The sequence below is a fragment of the Larus michahellis genome, chromosome 2, assembly GCF_964199755.1.
Source record: "Larus michahellis chromosome 2, bLarMic1.1, whole genome shotgun sequence".
NCBI lineage: Eukaryota > Metazoa > Chordata > Aves > Charadriiformes > Laridae > Larus > Larus michahellis.
The window spans coordinates 71,466,293-71,480,371 of record NC_133897.1 but is presented as its reverse complement, the minus strand read 5'-3'; the positions used below and the strand labels follow the sequence as shown (position 1 = coordinate 71,480,371).

General features: G+C 42.5%; 1 protein-coding gene across 3 annotated transcripts in view; it reads left to right on the top strand.

The window, feature by feature from the left end:
* RNF144B (ring finger protein 144B) overlaps positions 1-13,081 on the top strand; it is a 93,931-nt gene extending 80,850 nt beyond the window's left edge. For 2 of the 3 annotated variants that reach the window (XM_074575827.1, XM_074575828.1), the window contains exons 4-8: positions 3,274-3,334; positions 8,910-9,114; positions 10,276-10,420; positions 12,126-12,215; positions 12,411-13,081. In XM_074575827.1, the coding sequence (XP_074431928.1) occupies positions 3,274-3,334; positions 8,910-9,114; positions 10,276-10,420; positions 12,126-12,215; positions 12,411-12,551 (642 nt within the window). In that variant the 3' untranslated portion in view covers positions 12,552-13,081. The remainder of the gene's footprint in view (positions 1-3,273; positions 3,335-8,909; positions 9,115-10,275; positions 10,421-12,125; positions 12,216-12,410) is intronic. The other variant, XM_074575829.1, reaches the window with a different exon arrangement.
* Positions 13,082-14,079: the final 998 nt, after the last annotated feature.

Here is a 14,079-nt window from a genome sequence, read left to right as displayed (position 1 = left end):
TTTCCGATCCTTTCATTTTCCTTCCTTTGCTCTTTTGTCTCCTGTAGTAATAGCACCCCTGGTTATCGTACCACGTTGGGCAATCTTTCTGGACACTTGGCAGAGGTCCAGCTGGAGCCTTTTTTGGTAGTGAGTCTTCAAAATTTTGCCTTTTTTTTTTTTTTCCATGGATATTTTTACTTCAGGTGAAAGCTGCTGTTCTCAGTGAGAGCTCTTACACGTTCTTGTGCTCTATGACAAGGGTACTCTTAACTGCAGAAGTTGCTTACAGTGTATAGAAAACCAGAATAATTATTTTGACTCCCAACAGTCTGATAAGTCTCAAATCAATGTCTTTTCAGGAGAGGAGAGTCCTTGCCTCTGATTTTCTTTGTAGGTTTTTACTGTTACCTTAACCCAGTATTAAAAAAAAAAAAAAAAAAAAAAAGCCCTAAAACTTGTCCTGCAGCATTTCTTGCTGCATTAAATACTTTCTTAGCCTAGAATAAGAAACGTCTGCTTTCTGACGTGCTTGCAAGCTTTCTCGTTTGGCCCTTTGCTATCTGCTGTGTTGCTGGTTTGCTTCCTCCCCAGATCTCCATCCTCTTGTCCAGCCTGGGGGTGTGCGAGGTTGTGCAGGGGAGGAGGTGTCAGGAGAGGAGGTGTTTGGGATGGGCTCCCGGGTGGGGATGGAGAAGTTGAGTGAAGATGAGCATTTAGACTCTGATGCCAAGTAGGAGGAGATAAACACCTAATCCCCTTACCGTGCTTAAGCGTAAATGAGATTAAAAGTTCACTGAGCAAAGGATTTGCTGTTTTTTGGGGGGCCCCAATACTCACGTTTCTTTCTTTGTTGGTTTTGTTTTGGTTTTTTTTTTGAGTTTGAACGTACAGCTTTTCTATGGCACCGAATTCAGGCAGCAGCAGGTTGTGCCTTCCTTTCCTCGTGCCTACAGATACTAAATCTGTGAGGGGCTTCAGCTCAGCACCTCTCAGGTCGACCTCCATGTGGGTGCTATCAGGAGCTGGTCTTTCAAAGCCTGGGGGAATCAGTGGCAGAGGTGACGAGCTGCCTGTGTCGGTGTCCGGAGCTGCAGGCAGGGAGGGGGCAGCTGAACTGTGAGTAGGCTACGTAAGAAGAAGAGTGGGGCTGGGTGAAACTGGTGGGGAAGGCTGGCATGGTTAGATCAGGTTTTCAATAGGAGAAAGGGAAGCTTTCAGCACTGGCTCTGCTTCCTATTGAAATCTACAATAAAACTCCTAACTCTGCTCCCACTGTAATCAAAAAGCTGGATTTTTATTACATGGGAAATTCTGGCCTCAATAGAACTGCCCTTGAAAAACTGTTTGTTAAAAGCAAGACCGAGCACAGAAAGACCCCAGACAACTAAACAATTCACTCAAGTGGCTCTTACAGCATTGAGCTGTTTTAATTCAGCTGCAACGAAGGGAAAATTTAAAGTAGTTGCTAATGCTCACCCAGCTAGAGAAAAGCAGATGACTCTCTGTGTTCCAAACTCTATTTAGATTTGAAGCTGCTCCGGGGAGGAGCGGGCAATACTGAAATGATGTGTCTTGTGGGTTTTATATAACTTTGTTGGTTGGCTTCACTCTTTGCTGAAGCTGCTGAACTTCACTTTTTTTTACTTGTTTGATTAAGTTATTATTTCTTTTCGAAGAGCATTTCAGATGACTTCTGATGAACAGGTGAGAAGTTTCTCAGGAAGCTCTCTGTGTCTTTCGTCATATCAATGTAATATTGTTTAGCCATGCAAATACTTTCATATTAAAAATAATTTACAGCCTGAATTCAGAAACTGAATGAGGACAGCAATTTGACCCCAGGACTGACTTACTAGACCAAGGATATGTTTTGTAAAGATTTGTTGGTGTTTCACATTTTGATATTAAATCCTTTGATTTCTTCAACTGTAAAGTCTTTTAAGCATCTTTGAACACTTAAATCTTGACATCAGTTGGATTATTTTTTGTATGACATTGGTTTAGGTCAAAAAAATAATCCAAACGTCTGCTTCAAAATGCAAGTTTAATTCCAATTGATTTGAGATCTTAATAAAGCAATTTCAGATCTTATGATATACAAACGGATACATGATTTGCTTTTCTTTTTTCCTTCTAAAAAAGCAAATGTATTCACAGCGTGATACTGAATATACATTGATTTTTTTTGTCTTTGTATTTCTTCTCACATGAGTGCCGTGTCACAAAACCCAGAAGGGCCAGTGTCCACTTCACTGAGGGCAAAATTTTGCCTTTTACAGTAGTTTGAAGGACTGTGGTGGGATATTGGATGTGAGGGTTGAGAGCCTTTCACTTTGAAGCTGTCGATTCTACACTGTCTCACAGTGCTTCAAATGATCAGGTTTTAGTATTAGTCTAGGTTTATTTTCAGTAAAAGGCAAAGACATTGAGGTAGCTGCAGAAAAACTTTTAGTGCTGGTACAATATTACAAATGGATTGGATAAAGAGAATTATCTCAGATTTTGAGTCCAACAAACACGTGGCTCCTGAAGTGTCCATGAAATTTCTTTTGAACCCCTCCTTATCCTTTATGCAGGTTTGCTTATTGGTTTTAAATAGGGTAATTGGTTTTCTTACGTAGACTGTTAATTGGAGATTAGAGGATTTAGCCTTTTAGGCTATTTTAATTATGGTAATGTGTAAAATATATCAGCAAAGCCTGTTTGTCATTCCAACTAAATTTGTTAACTTCAGTCCAGTTCCCAGTGGGGTGGTGTGTTCCAGGCAAATTCCAACAGCAGTGGCATTAACTGTCTTAGTCCAAAACCCATGAAGTGAATAAAAAATGGAAACCAGACTAGCTTTAAGTTTCTGAGAGCTAAGTGACCCCTGCCATGAAGACTGGGAGACATGAATGAGGAATCATTCATTTGGGCTCTGTTCTTGTGCATGAGCAACAGGCTGCAGTCTCCAAGGCTGGCAAGCTGTCACCCTTCATTACATTAAACCAACATGAAATAAACCAAGAAGCCAGAAGTAAATACAGAATCCACAAAGAAGGCTTTCCTGTGCATGGTGAAGAAGATGTGGGCTGAACTACTGGGCTCTGTGGCTGAAATAGGAGAGGTCAAGAACTACTTTACATTTTGGGGAAGGAAGTCAAGGTACGGAAGAACATGGTGGTGAAAAGCAAGCAGGAAAAGAAGGTGGATTTGAGAGCCAGCTCAGGCATATAGAACAGGGTGCTTATTAATTTTTTTCAAGTCTCTGTGTTTCTAATGCTTTTTCTCTGTGTTTGTTTCTCATTTCAGATTGCCTGTTTGGTGCCTGTTGACCAGTTTCAGTTATACAAGAGGCTGAAGTTCGAAAGAGGTGTGAATCTTTTGGGTTCTATTACCTTCATTTTTAAAGCGTCAGTTTTAAAGCAGCAGTATTCTATACTGCAAAGACAAAGCCGGTTTGGTGAGTTAAGGAAGAGACTGAGAAGATGTCTTTGTTTTGAAATAGTTTAAGAGCAATCAGTAGGTCTGACTGTGTTCCACAGACAAATTTGAAATCATTTCAGTGGAGCAGAATCAGTAGAGTGGCATCATACTGAAATACCTTTTTTTTTTTTTTTTTTTACTCAAGCTTGTGGGCAACACTCTCGGATTGTGTGCCTGAGGCTCCGTCGTCCTTCCCACAGCGTGCTCATGCTGGGTCCTTGAGGTGGTGGTTGTACTGGTAGGAGTAGACAAGGTGCTAGAGGCTGGTGCAGGGTCCTTTCATACATCCATACAGATCTTTAGAACTTCTGGGGGAGACAGACCTAGCTGTCTTATGGGGATTTTTGCAAACATCCCTGCAAGAGAGCTTTTCTTACATAGAAGCTGTATGCGTGTTCATCTAGTATTATTTTATTTTTTCCTGAGGACCCTTCATTACTGAGTAAGGCCTATTTGAAACTGAAGATCTTACTGGGGCCAAGCTTTGGTACGCCATAGGTCAGCCTTCTGCTTCAGGAAGACAGTTCCTTGCCAAGGCTGAAGAAGAAACTTGCTAGTCAGAAAGATGAGGTCCCACATTGGTTTTAAAGACTAACACCAACTTGAAAGTCTCAGCTGAAAGTTGCAGTCTTTTTCAAAGAACTCACTCCGTGATCGTTTGCAGGGTAGTGTATCTGGGACTGATCTGCCCTGACTCTTCCTGCTTTCAAAGTTTCTTCAAAAGAAAGAAAGTACTCTTGCTTTCCATGCATGTTTAGATGCAGATAGATTGATGGATTGTGAATGTGTATGAAAATGCAGAGGCTCCTAAAAGTTAGGCACAGTAATGCACTTTAAAAGGTGGGCAGATAGAAGAACATATGGGTTTTTATAGAATGTCTTCTGGCATGAATCATGGTGAATGTCCATGAGGTAAAAACCCAGCAAAATTAGTATATTCAAGTATGCCCTAGAGTTCATGGATAGTTCGTTGTAGCTATGGTTTTCAGGCACTCAGGCCAAAAAAGAAAAAAAATCCCAAACCCTGCTTTCATTTTTTTATTCTTTTTTCCTATTTTACCTTCTTCTCATTTACGCTTAATTCCTTAGGAAGTCCCTCCTAAAGGCGGGGTGGTGGTTCATAAGCCAAGCAGTGGCTTGTGTACAGCCCTGGACAGTGGAAATGAGAGCTTGTTAAATCAGCGTATTAAAGGGTTAAGAAAGAGAACCATTCTCACAATGCATTAATCTGTTTTACGTAAAACCTTTTTTTAATTGAAGACTGTGAAACTAGTGATTTCCTGGTATCTCCTCCTTTATAACTAGCCAAAGCTGAACTTACGATCTTTTGTCCAACTCCCTTTTACATCTTTTTTTTTTTTTTTTTTTTTTTTTACTGTTTCCCACACACTGAAGCCTGGAACTTGCCTATTTTTTAAATCCTCCTTCCCTTTTCTTTCTCGCCTAAGTCTGACAAATCCTTCTCCACCTCCACTACCTTCTCTTCATTATGTTTCTAAGATCTGTCCTTTCTCCTTTATGATGAATAAAACTGGCATCCAAGTGGCAGGCTTAAAGACAGCCTTTTTGCCTTGCCTGTTCGCCCCAGCAGTAAATCCAGTTTACTGATGCTTGGGAACAATGTTTCCTGCTAACTGAAGCTCTGGCCTGGACACCAGCACTAATCCCAGCCCCAGCTGAGACCTTTTGCCTATCTTAGGTTGAGCGCTGCCCCCAAGGCTGACCTTTTTGGACTCATCAGTTGGACTTGGCTTATTAGCTTCTGCTGGCCTGAAGCTCTCTCTCAGACCTGACCCTAACCTGGCAAAGCCTGTTGTCATGGTTTGGGACCTGACTGATGCCAACACTGGCCTGACAGTCTTTTTCTGAAGCTAGCGATAAATATTGCTGATGGCACCTGCTGGGGCCGAATTCTGACACGGAATCTGCCCAGGGACTGCCGGCAGCTGAGACGTGTTCTGTGCCTTGTGTTTGTGTCAGCCCTGGTGCAACCTAGCCCCTTCCAAACCCAGCGCTGCGGAAAACCCAGGCCGCTACTGCCTAACTCTGCCCTCCCCTCCCTTAAAAACGGCAGATACTAGGGTGCCCTTCATGACTTTTGCTCTGAGCAACAAAGCCCTTTATTCACACCCTTCAGCTTCGTATATTCAGGCCCTTCTCTCGGTTTTCTTCTGTTGAAATATGGGCACTTTGCTTCAGCACCCTCTTTGCTTTACTAGAAATGCTAGAAATAATTAACCAGCTTCTTGGGTAAGTCAAAAGACTTGCTCCAGCTCTGTAATCTTTGCTTACCGTTCTTCAAGTGATTGGTAAAGCCAATGCTTCTCACCCTTTCAGACATTTTCCATTGCGAGATGAATTTTAAGGAAAATTTTGAAGACCTGAAGGAGGACTTGTACATCCAAAAGCTATCTTCCCCATCTCTCATCTGTGCTAGCTATTTCAATAGAATATATTTCCTGCCCATTTCCTTGTTTTTTTTTAAAAAAACTGGACAGATAATACTGGGAGAAACAGCTGTGAGAAGTAATTGGTATGCAATTGTATATCTATATACACTTGCTTAGTTTAATAAGGAATGCACTGAAAATATTCTATCCTCTTGTGTTTTTTGTGTTCTTAGAATGCAAATGTTTTTTCAGGCTTAAACCCAAGCTTTCTTACATATCTGTAATTTCTCTGTGTCCAGACAGGACCTAGCTAGCCACAGAGCTTCCGTGCAGCATATTTTAATAGAAGAAACAGGAATTGCTGTGTGTGTCTTTAGGATGAGGTTGATGTGGTCATCACAAGTAACAAAAAATAGAGGAATAGGATGTGGTTAGGACATATGCATTCTATTTCTATTTCTGTGACAATTGCCCAGTCAGCCTATTGGTAGAACCTCCATTTTATGCCTGACCGAAAAGCAGTCCATTTTAAAAGGATGTGTTCTTAATATTCTGTGAAAGGCATGGGCTCATCTTTTCCACGGGTCCCTCTCCTGAGCCAGAAATTCTCCTTTCTTCAGGATGCTGCATTTCCCCCATCTGCCTCCCACATCTCACCTGCTTGCCTGTGTGTTTTGTGAAAACTGGCCAGATCCCTATCCAGTACTGGCACTATTTGGGAAGGCTTTCCTCCAGAGAAGGGGAGCGAGCGTGGCTGAACTGGCAGTGGGGAAGCAGGGGAAAGGCTTGGGAGAGAAATGGCCCTAACCGAAAGATGGAGCAGCTTGTCAGAGCCTCTTTCCTTTTTTTTGGCCGCTCCTTTTTAGTTTATTCTGGTTTAACTTGTACTCCATGGTAAACCAAACAGTATGAGACAGCATGGATTGCAAAACACCATCTGTAGGTTCTTTGTAAAATGGAGGAAATGGGAGCGGAGGGAGTTTCATCTCATGCATTACATCTTGCTGCAACAAATTTGTAAAAATCAGTAAGATTTACAGCCCAAGTCCCCTCCTGCCAATGATGTCAAAACCAGACATCCTGTCTTTCATCCAAAAACAGGATAGGAGAATTTAGGTTTCCAAAGTTGAGTACATTAAGCAGCTATCTGCAGGAACTAAACTTTATCTCATTTTAACTGCTGTTTAGCAACAGAAAGCACACAGAACCCACTGTGTGAAGACTTAAATGCAATAGCCAGTACTAGACCATTGTCTTACCCAGTTCAGAGTTTCTTTTAAGAGACACCAAGGGAAGCTACAGAAATAACAACTTCTCAGTCAGGACACGAATTTTTATAAGTAAGTAAAAATGTAAAATGGCTTGTGCTGCCCATCCATGTCTCTCTCTTCTCCCCAAAAATGAAGCTGCAAACTAGTTTGTTCTGGCTTCCATTCAGTAGAAAGCAAAATGTTTGTTTTGGGGGGCAAAGGAAGTACATGTAAAAGAATAAGAGGAAAGAAGAGAATTAGATTCATGAAGTGGCTGGAGGCAGATTGTACAGGTGTTTTGCTGGCACTGCCTAAATTATAGATGACAGCCTTTGCCATGGAGGTAGAAATTCTCCACATCTGTCAGAGCACTCTGACAGATACTTAAAAATTACCTGTGGTCCTGCAGCCAGCAGAGAGGATGATCATCTTTATGTGATTCCTCACTGTAAGTGTCCTGGACAAGCAGGAGGAAGGGATGGCTTTAAACAAAATGGAAGTTTTCAAGGTGAACTGGAAAAAAACTGAGTTTCTAGTGCGCGTTAGGTTGTGGAGGTTTGTGGGGTGTCCTTCTCCCCAGGTGTCCATGCATGAGTGTCTAAATGATTGAGAGCTTGGCGGAGGGAGGTGGGGGGGGAGAGTTTTACTACTTTGAACACATTTCTAGTTGTACAGCTTCTAGTTTCTGGGTATCTGGACACTGAACTGATATCACTGTTTTTCATGCTGACCAGAGCATCTGCTAGATATCCATCCACCAGCCCCCTTCACTGTGCGCTACCAGCAACCTCCTGCAGAGGAACAGTACAGGCAGGGGGGTGTGCATAGGAGGAAGTGCCTTCAACTGTTTCAGCAAAATTTTCTAGAGAACATATGTCTGGGGCCCTTGTGCAGCCTTTTGTTTCAAGTGGGAACAGTATTTTATCTGTTGGAGGTACAGAAGAACATTGTAATGGCTTTTGACATCTCGCAGTCAGGGATTTCCACCTGTTCATGAGACATCCCCTCCATCTATTTATTTTCAGTGGTGGTATCAGAGAGCTCCCAGGGAAGGAGGGGCAGATAGCTCCTGCAGGAACAACAGCCCTTTTCTATGGAGACTTTGGAGGGTGGGAGTGTTTGGCTGCATCTCATGGACTTGAGCCAGTATAAAGCGTGCACACAATGGGCACCCCTAACAGTGAACGTGTTTCAGCTGGGTTTCTGTTGCAAGCCCAAATTCCTTGAATAAAGTTGGGGGGGTGAGAGGAAGAATCAACATTTATCATTCTCTGCCATGTGGTGATGTCTGTAACTCAGTGTGTCCCCCCCGAATCTTGCCTTCACTATTGCTGTAATCTGATAGCTGACAAATAATGATTGTATAATAAAGTGAATATTAATCAGAGTTTGTAGATATAGTGGAGGAAATAAGGCATGGAAAGTAACTTGATGTTAATTTAACGACAGTCCTTCTGTTATTTACACGAAAAATACCGCCTGGCTTGCACATTTGAAAGACATGGAACGGCCTAATGTTGCAAGACATGCACTTTTCAGCGAGCAGCACTTCTGTTTGCCTTTTGTATCTCCCTATAAAGCAAAGAATATGTCCCATGTCATGTATTGTCATTCTTGTGGTGCTTCCAGAGCAGCTGCCTTTGCAGAGCACAACTGCAGACCTGCCTAAAGAAGAGGGGTGGGCCTGAACGCCCATGGGCACTGGGCGCAGAGGGCTTCAGCTTCCACAGGCAGAATTGGGTCTCGCGTACCTAGACACATGTTGCTGGAATGAAAAGGGAACTGTATAAACAGCTTTATTTCTCCCCCTGTTACATTTCAGAAGTCCACTTGGACCCCGAGAGAACATGGTGCCCTGCAGCTGACTGCCAAACGGTGTGCCGTATTGCACCGAGCGAGGCAGGAGCGCCGGTGCCAACAGAGTGCCCAACTTGCCACCTGACGTTCTGCTCCTTTTGCAAGGAGGCATGGCACCCGCAGCGCCTATGCCAGGAAAACCAAACTACTCCAGTCCCAACTGAGCAGGGGTAAGAGGGGAACCCACAGACGCAACATGGTCTTTCAGTTACTTTTGGCATGGGGTGCTAGCTCTCTGCCTCATATTAGTTGCGTGTAATGGCTGCCTTCTAACATCTCGAGTGCATCTCTGAGACTTTTTATCTCTCCTGGTGTTTCCTAAATATAATTCCAGTCTAGATATTAGTTTAAATGATACATTTTATTTTTTAATACGTAATATTATGTGGCTGCTTACTGAACTTGTGATTCCACTGACACTTTTGAAAGGTGAAGCCTTCTAGGGCTTTGAATCTGCCTAAAGGCTTTGTTTGCCTGCTAGAATTAGGACTTGCGCCCATACAAAAATTTCAATACATTAATATTCTGGGATTCAAACTTTGCTTATACTATGATGAAGAAATCACCCCTGCTTAATATTTATGGGATCTCTGCATAGCTGAATCTTAACTCTTACACATAGTGGGTGTAAAATGTCCCATTTGGTGTGAGAAATCTGACTTATGCTCACTTTGCATAGGTGTAAACAACCTACAGGTAAGGTTGCATAAAGCATTAATCTGCAGAAAAAAACCACTTTTGTGTTTAAATTATATAATGTCTGTGGCCATCCATCTTTGTTTTCAGAATCAGATTAAGTTCAGTCATGTGTTCAAGGTTTTCTATCATTTTTTGCAAGAAATGAAAGACTTATTTAAAATGCAAGCATTCTGCTTGCTAGAGACTTTATCGAATAGGAGTTACCTATTTTTCTTCTACAGGTTTGATCTTTGGCTTCGTGGGCTTTAAGGCTATTTCACTCAGGCAGGGACAATGCTATAAATTGCATAATCCAGTCCTATTAAACGAATGGTGCAAGCTGTTTTACGAAGTGTTAATTTGTAATGCTCCAGGTGATACATTTGTGGGTATAGTGAGTCTTGGCTTTATTTAGTATACAAGTCTGAGGGAATGGAGTTTCGCTTTTACATGATCTTACACCTAGTAGTGAGTATACTTCAGTGTATTGTACTTAATATGACAAGCTATATAACAAGCTTCACACATTAAGTGCATTAAGACAACAACGTTAGATGCTCTCTAAAGCAAGCACAGTACACATTAGGCAGTAGGGCTGAGTATCAACAGTAATTACGTTCACACTTCACTTTAATGTTTCCCTTCTCTTCTAGATCACTTATTGGAACAGAGACAGAGGCACCAATTAAGCAGTGCCCAGTTTGTCGGATCTATATTGAGCGAAACGAGGGCTGTGCTCAGATGATGTGCAAGAACTGCAAGCACACATTTTGCTGGTACTGTCTACAGAACTTGGATGTAAGTGCTGCAGAAAAAAACACCTAGATAAAGCGTAATGGTGCTGAAGTTAGTTGGAGGCACTATACAAGCTCTCCACCAACTTGTTGATACCCTAGTGAATGGTTTAATTCCGCTTCTAACTTAATTTCTTTCTTCTCGTTCATCCAGTGCTTTTATTTATATCAACATCCTTTTTCCATAACGGATTATAGGCATGTCCCTGGGTGCCATCTTAGTTCTTTGAGGGAAGTGTGACAGACTGTCCCATTCTCTCCATTCCAGCACTACCTCCTCTGATTCCCTCTTCCAGTGCAGTAGCTAAAAATAGTTTGGTTGACAGCAAGGGAAATAAGTGTCTTCCACCTGCTCCAACTGCAAGGGTCACAGCCTGTCCAAAAAATGGTATGGTAGTGGGTGAAGGGGGTTGTTTCACAAGTGGGTGCATTAAAAGCTCATATGAACTGGGTCTCCTTTGCCAGTCCATCTTTAGTGTGCTGTGTTTGCTGAAGAGAATGATTAGTAGACTTGAGGATAAAAATGTTGGATTACGAAGTGCAGGTTGCTAGTTATTTCTCAAGCAATACCAACTAGTCTCAACACATGTGGACTTCAAGTCTCCTAGAAGGATTAAGAGGACAGGAAGTAATGTGCTCGTGTATGTGTCAGCTTCCCTTTTTTTCCACAGTAACAACTCTGGGAATGTGAAAAGGATTTTACCAGCATTTGAAATAAAACGTTAGATGCTGCATGGCTTTTCTTTTCTCCTTTTTTGTACTCCATAGCCAGCAAGCAATGAAACTTCCTCATTCTTCATCCTTCCTTTTCTCAGCGTGCTAAACAGGTTTCGCTTAGCTTTATGTCCCATTTCTGTGTGTGTGAAAGTGCTTTTTCGACATGAGTCTTTTGGCTTGCCTCAGAGTATGACAGTACACAATGATTGCTTAACACCGTGCTAAACTGGAAGACTGTCAGATTCTCACAGACTCTGCAGACGTGCTCTTACCAGTTTTTGTCAAAGGAGAAAGAAAAAAGAAACCGTAGTTGTGTGATTCAAATGTAGTTTTTCTACATATGCAGGGTTACAGGAGCTCCAGGTGTAGACGAAGGCAATGCCTGCAGAGCCAACAAGTAGGGCTGAAAAATAAGAGAGGAAGCACGGTCAGGTTACAGCACAGCTGGCTAAGGGAGGGTAATGCAGGGCATTAGTCACCTCCTGAAGAAAAAATGGATAATTAAATAAGTATTAATGGGAAAAGAGAAAGAAAATGGGGATTTCCTACTTTTTAAACTTTCCTGTTAAGCCTGGGAAGAAAATTACTGTAAAGCGTAGGGACAGCAGGAGAACAGAAGGTAGAAGTACCTCAGGAAGATGATCCCCCAGATTGCAAGTTTTCAGAAATGTCTGTTGTTTACAGGCCCCTTTATTGTCACCAAATTACAGACTAGGTACTTGTGCAATGGGTGCAACTTGTGCAAAAGCGAAACACGTTTTTGAAAAGTGGGGGAGGAAAGACACTATACAATAGCTCAGGTCCCAAACACACCACACTTTTTGAAAAGGCAAGAAGTTTCTCTAGATAATTACTTGGAAGACAGATGGACTTGTCTGCCGGCAGCTGGTAATTTTAAAGCAGTGTCAGGAAGGTTGTATTTCCAGTCCAGTCTTGAACCTCTCCCCCCAGTACTGTGACCTGTTTTTACAGCTTTGCCTTTTGTTTTTCAGAATGATATCTTCTTACGACATTACGACAGAGGCCCTTGCAGAAACAAGCTGGGCCACTCGCGGGCTTCGGTGATGTGGAACAGAACTCAGGTGCGTTCCTGGTCAGCTAGCAGAGCTCTCACGCATGCATGAAGCAAAGAGATTTTACCCTTCAGTGGAGGACCGAGATGATTATTTTCATGTTTTCATCTATTTTTTGTGACCTGTGCTGTGCTTATGCATGCACGCATGTATTTTGTTTTATACATTAGCTAAATACGTATTTTTCACCACTATGTCTTTCAGGTTGTGGGGATCCTCGTTGGACTAGGTATCATAGCATTGGTGACCTCTCCCTTGCTGCTTGTGGCATCTCCATGCATCATCTGCTGCATTTGCAAATCTTGCCGAAGCAAAAAGAAAAAACACAGCCCACCAACAACCTAAAACTCCGCGTCTATTGGAGCCTCCATCTATACAGCATCCGTGTGTGAGAAAGCACAATGGTTGTGTTTTGGTGCCATACCTACCAAATACTCCTCCCTTTTGTTGCCAATTCTTGGGATAAGTGCCTATTCTTTACAGGCTACTCTATCGCTAACAAGTCCCAGTGTGGGAAAAGTCTAGATTATTGTGCAGTACGTGTGGTGAAGGGTTTTGCATTCTAAAAGGAAAATGGGACCCCATTCAGTAGTTCATACCCTTAAATGTGAGCTACCTTTTGAGACTGCTAGAACTTTACCATCTTCCATCAGCTGCACATGACTTGATCCTGCAGTGTTACTCTGCCTGTGCAGACCCAGTCATTACTGTTGTGCTTTCTGTTGGTTCTTGGTGACACTCAGATTTCTCAGAAGGTTTTGGGTATTTTGCAAAAGAGGGAGAGGGAAAAGCCTGATTAAGTTCTTCTGTTTGCTGGCTTGTGTCCCATTGAAGGTAACAAACTGTTAAGAAAATACATTTGACAGTTTCCTGTCAATTGGCTGCCGTGGCATTTCTCTCAGCATTGAAATCAATTTGATTTATACTATTGATCTCAATTACAGAAATGAAAACCAACAAAACTATTTCTAACTAAGATAGGGCTCTCTTTTGAGAGACTGGCCAATCTTGAGAAAGCTGATATTTTTTCAGATGAAACATGACATATCTACCTTGAAATATTGGGAGTATGCCTATTTCCCTGCCATTGGGCATGCTTTTTGTCAGTAACAGGGGTGTAGCAAACTCACCATGAAGCCAGTATTTTAAGAAAGGCCATGGTATGGTTCCTATTTAGCGTGCAGAAGTGGGATCTTGGTGGTGCGTCTATAGAGTGGCCTCATGGGTGTGGATATACTGAGTCCATATGCACAACTTATTTTCTAGGCAGTCGGTATATTTTTCAACAGTTTACATGGCATGGCAGCAAGAAACCCGTTAAAAAGTTACTCAGACCAGGCTAAGCCAAACCCTCCTTTAAAACCTTAGGGTCCCGCTGAAGCGAATACTTGAGAAATGCTGTGTAAATGTAAGCTCCGTCCATTGGTGGGTATTTCTTCTGACCCACTCAGGGTTAACAAAGTCTGTTACCGATAATTTTTAGTTCCTCTAAATCTGAAAGGCTGTCATTTAATGAACCCTTCATTGTAATTTGGTGCCTCACCACCAAGCTGATTCAGACCCTGGTATCAGTTACACCTGTATAAGTTCACTGAAACCTCACTGGAGAGCTGGAGTTACTACAGGCTCACTCAGGAGTAGCTGAGATCAGACTCCACTCCCTGGAGTTTATTTCCTTGATGGCTGGTGCTCCTCACAACCCTGGCCGGTGGCGGCTTTTGTTCTGGACTCCCATCCCGTGCATTTTATATCTGTGGGAACCGATACGAGTTTGCACTATATAACCCGTCGTAATTCCAAACCCCTTTCGGTGAGGGCTCCAAGGTTGAAGTGAGACGCTCAGCCTGAGCGTCGTGTCGGGCTCTCCCTCCGC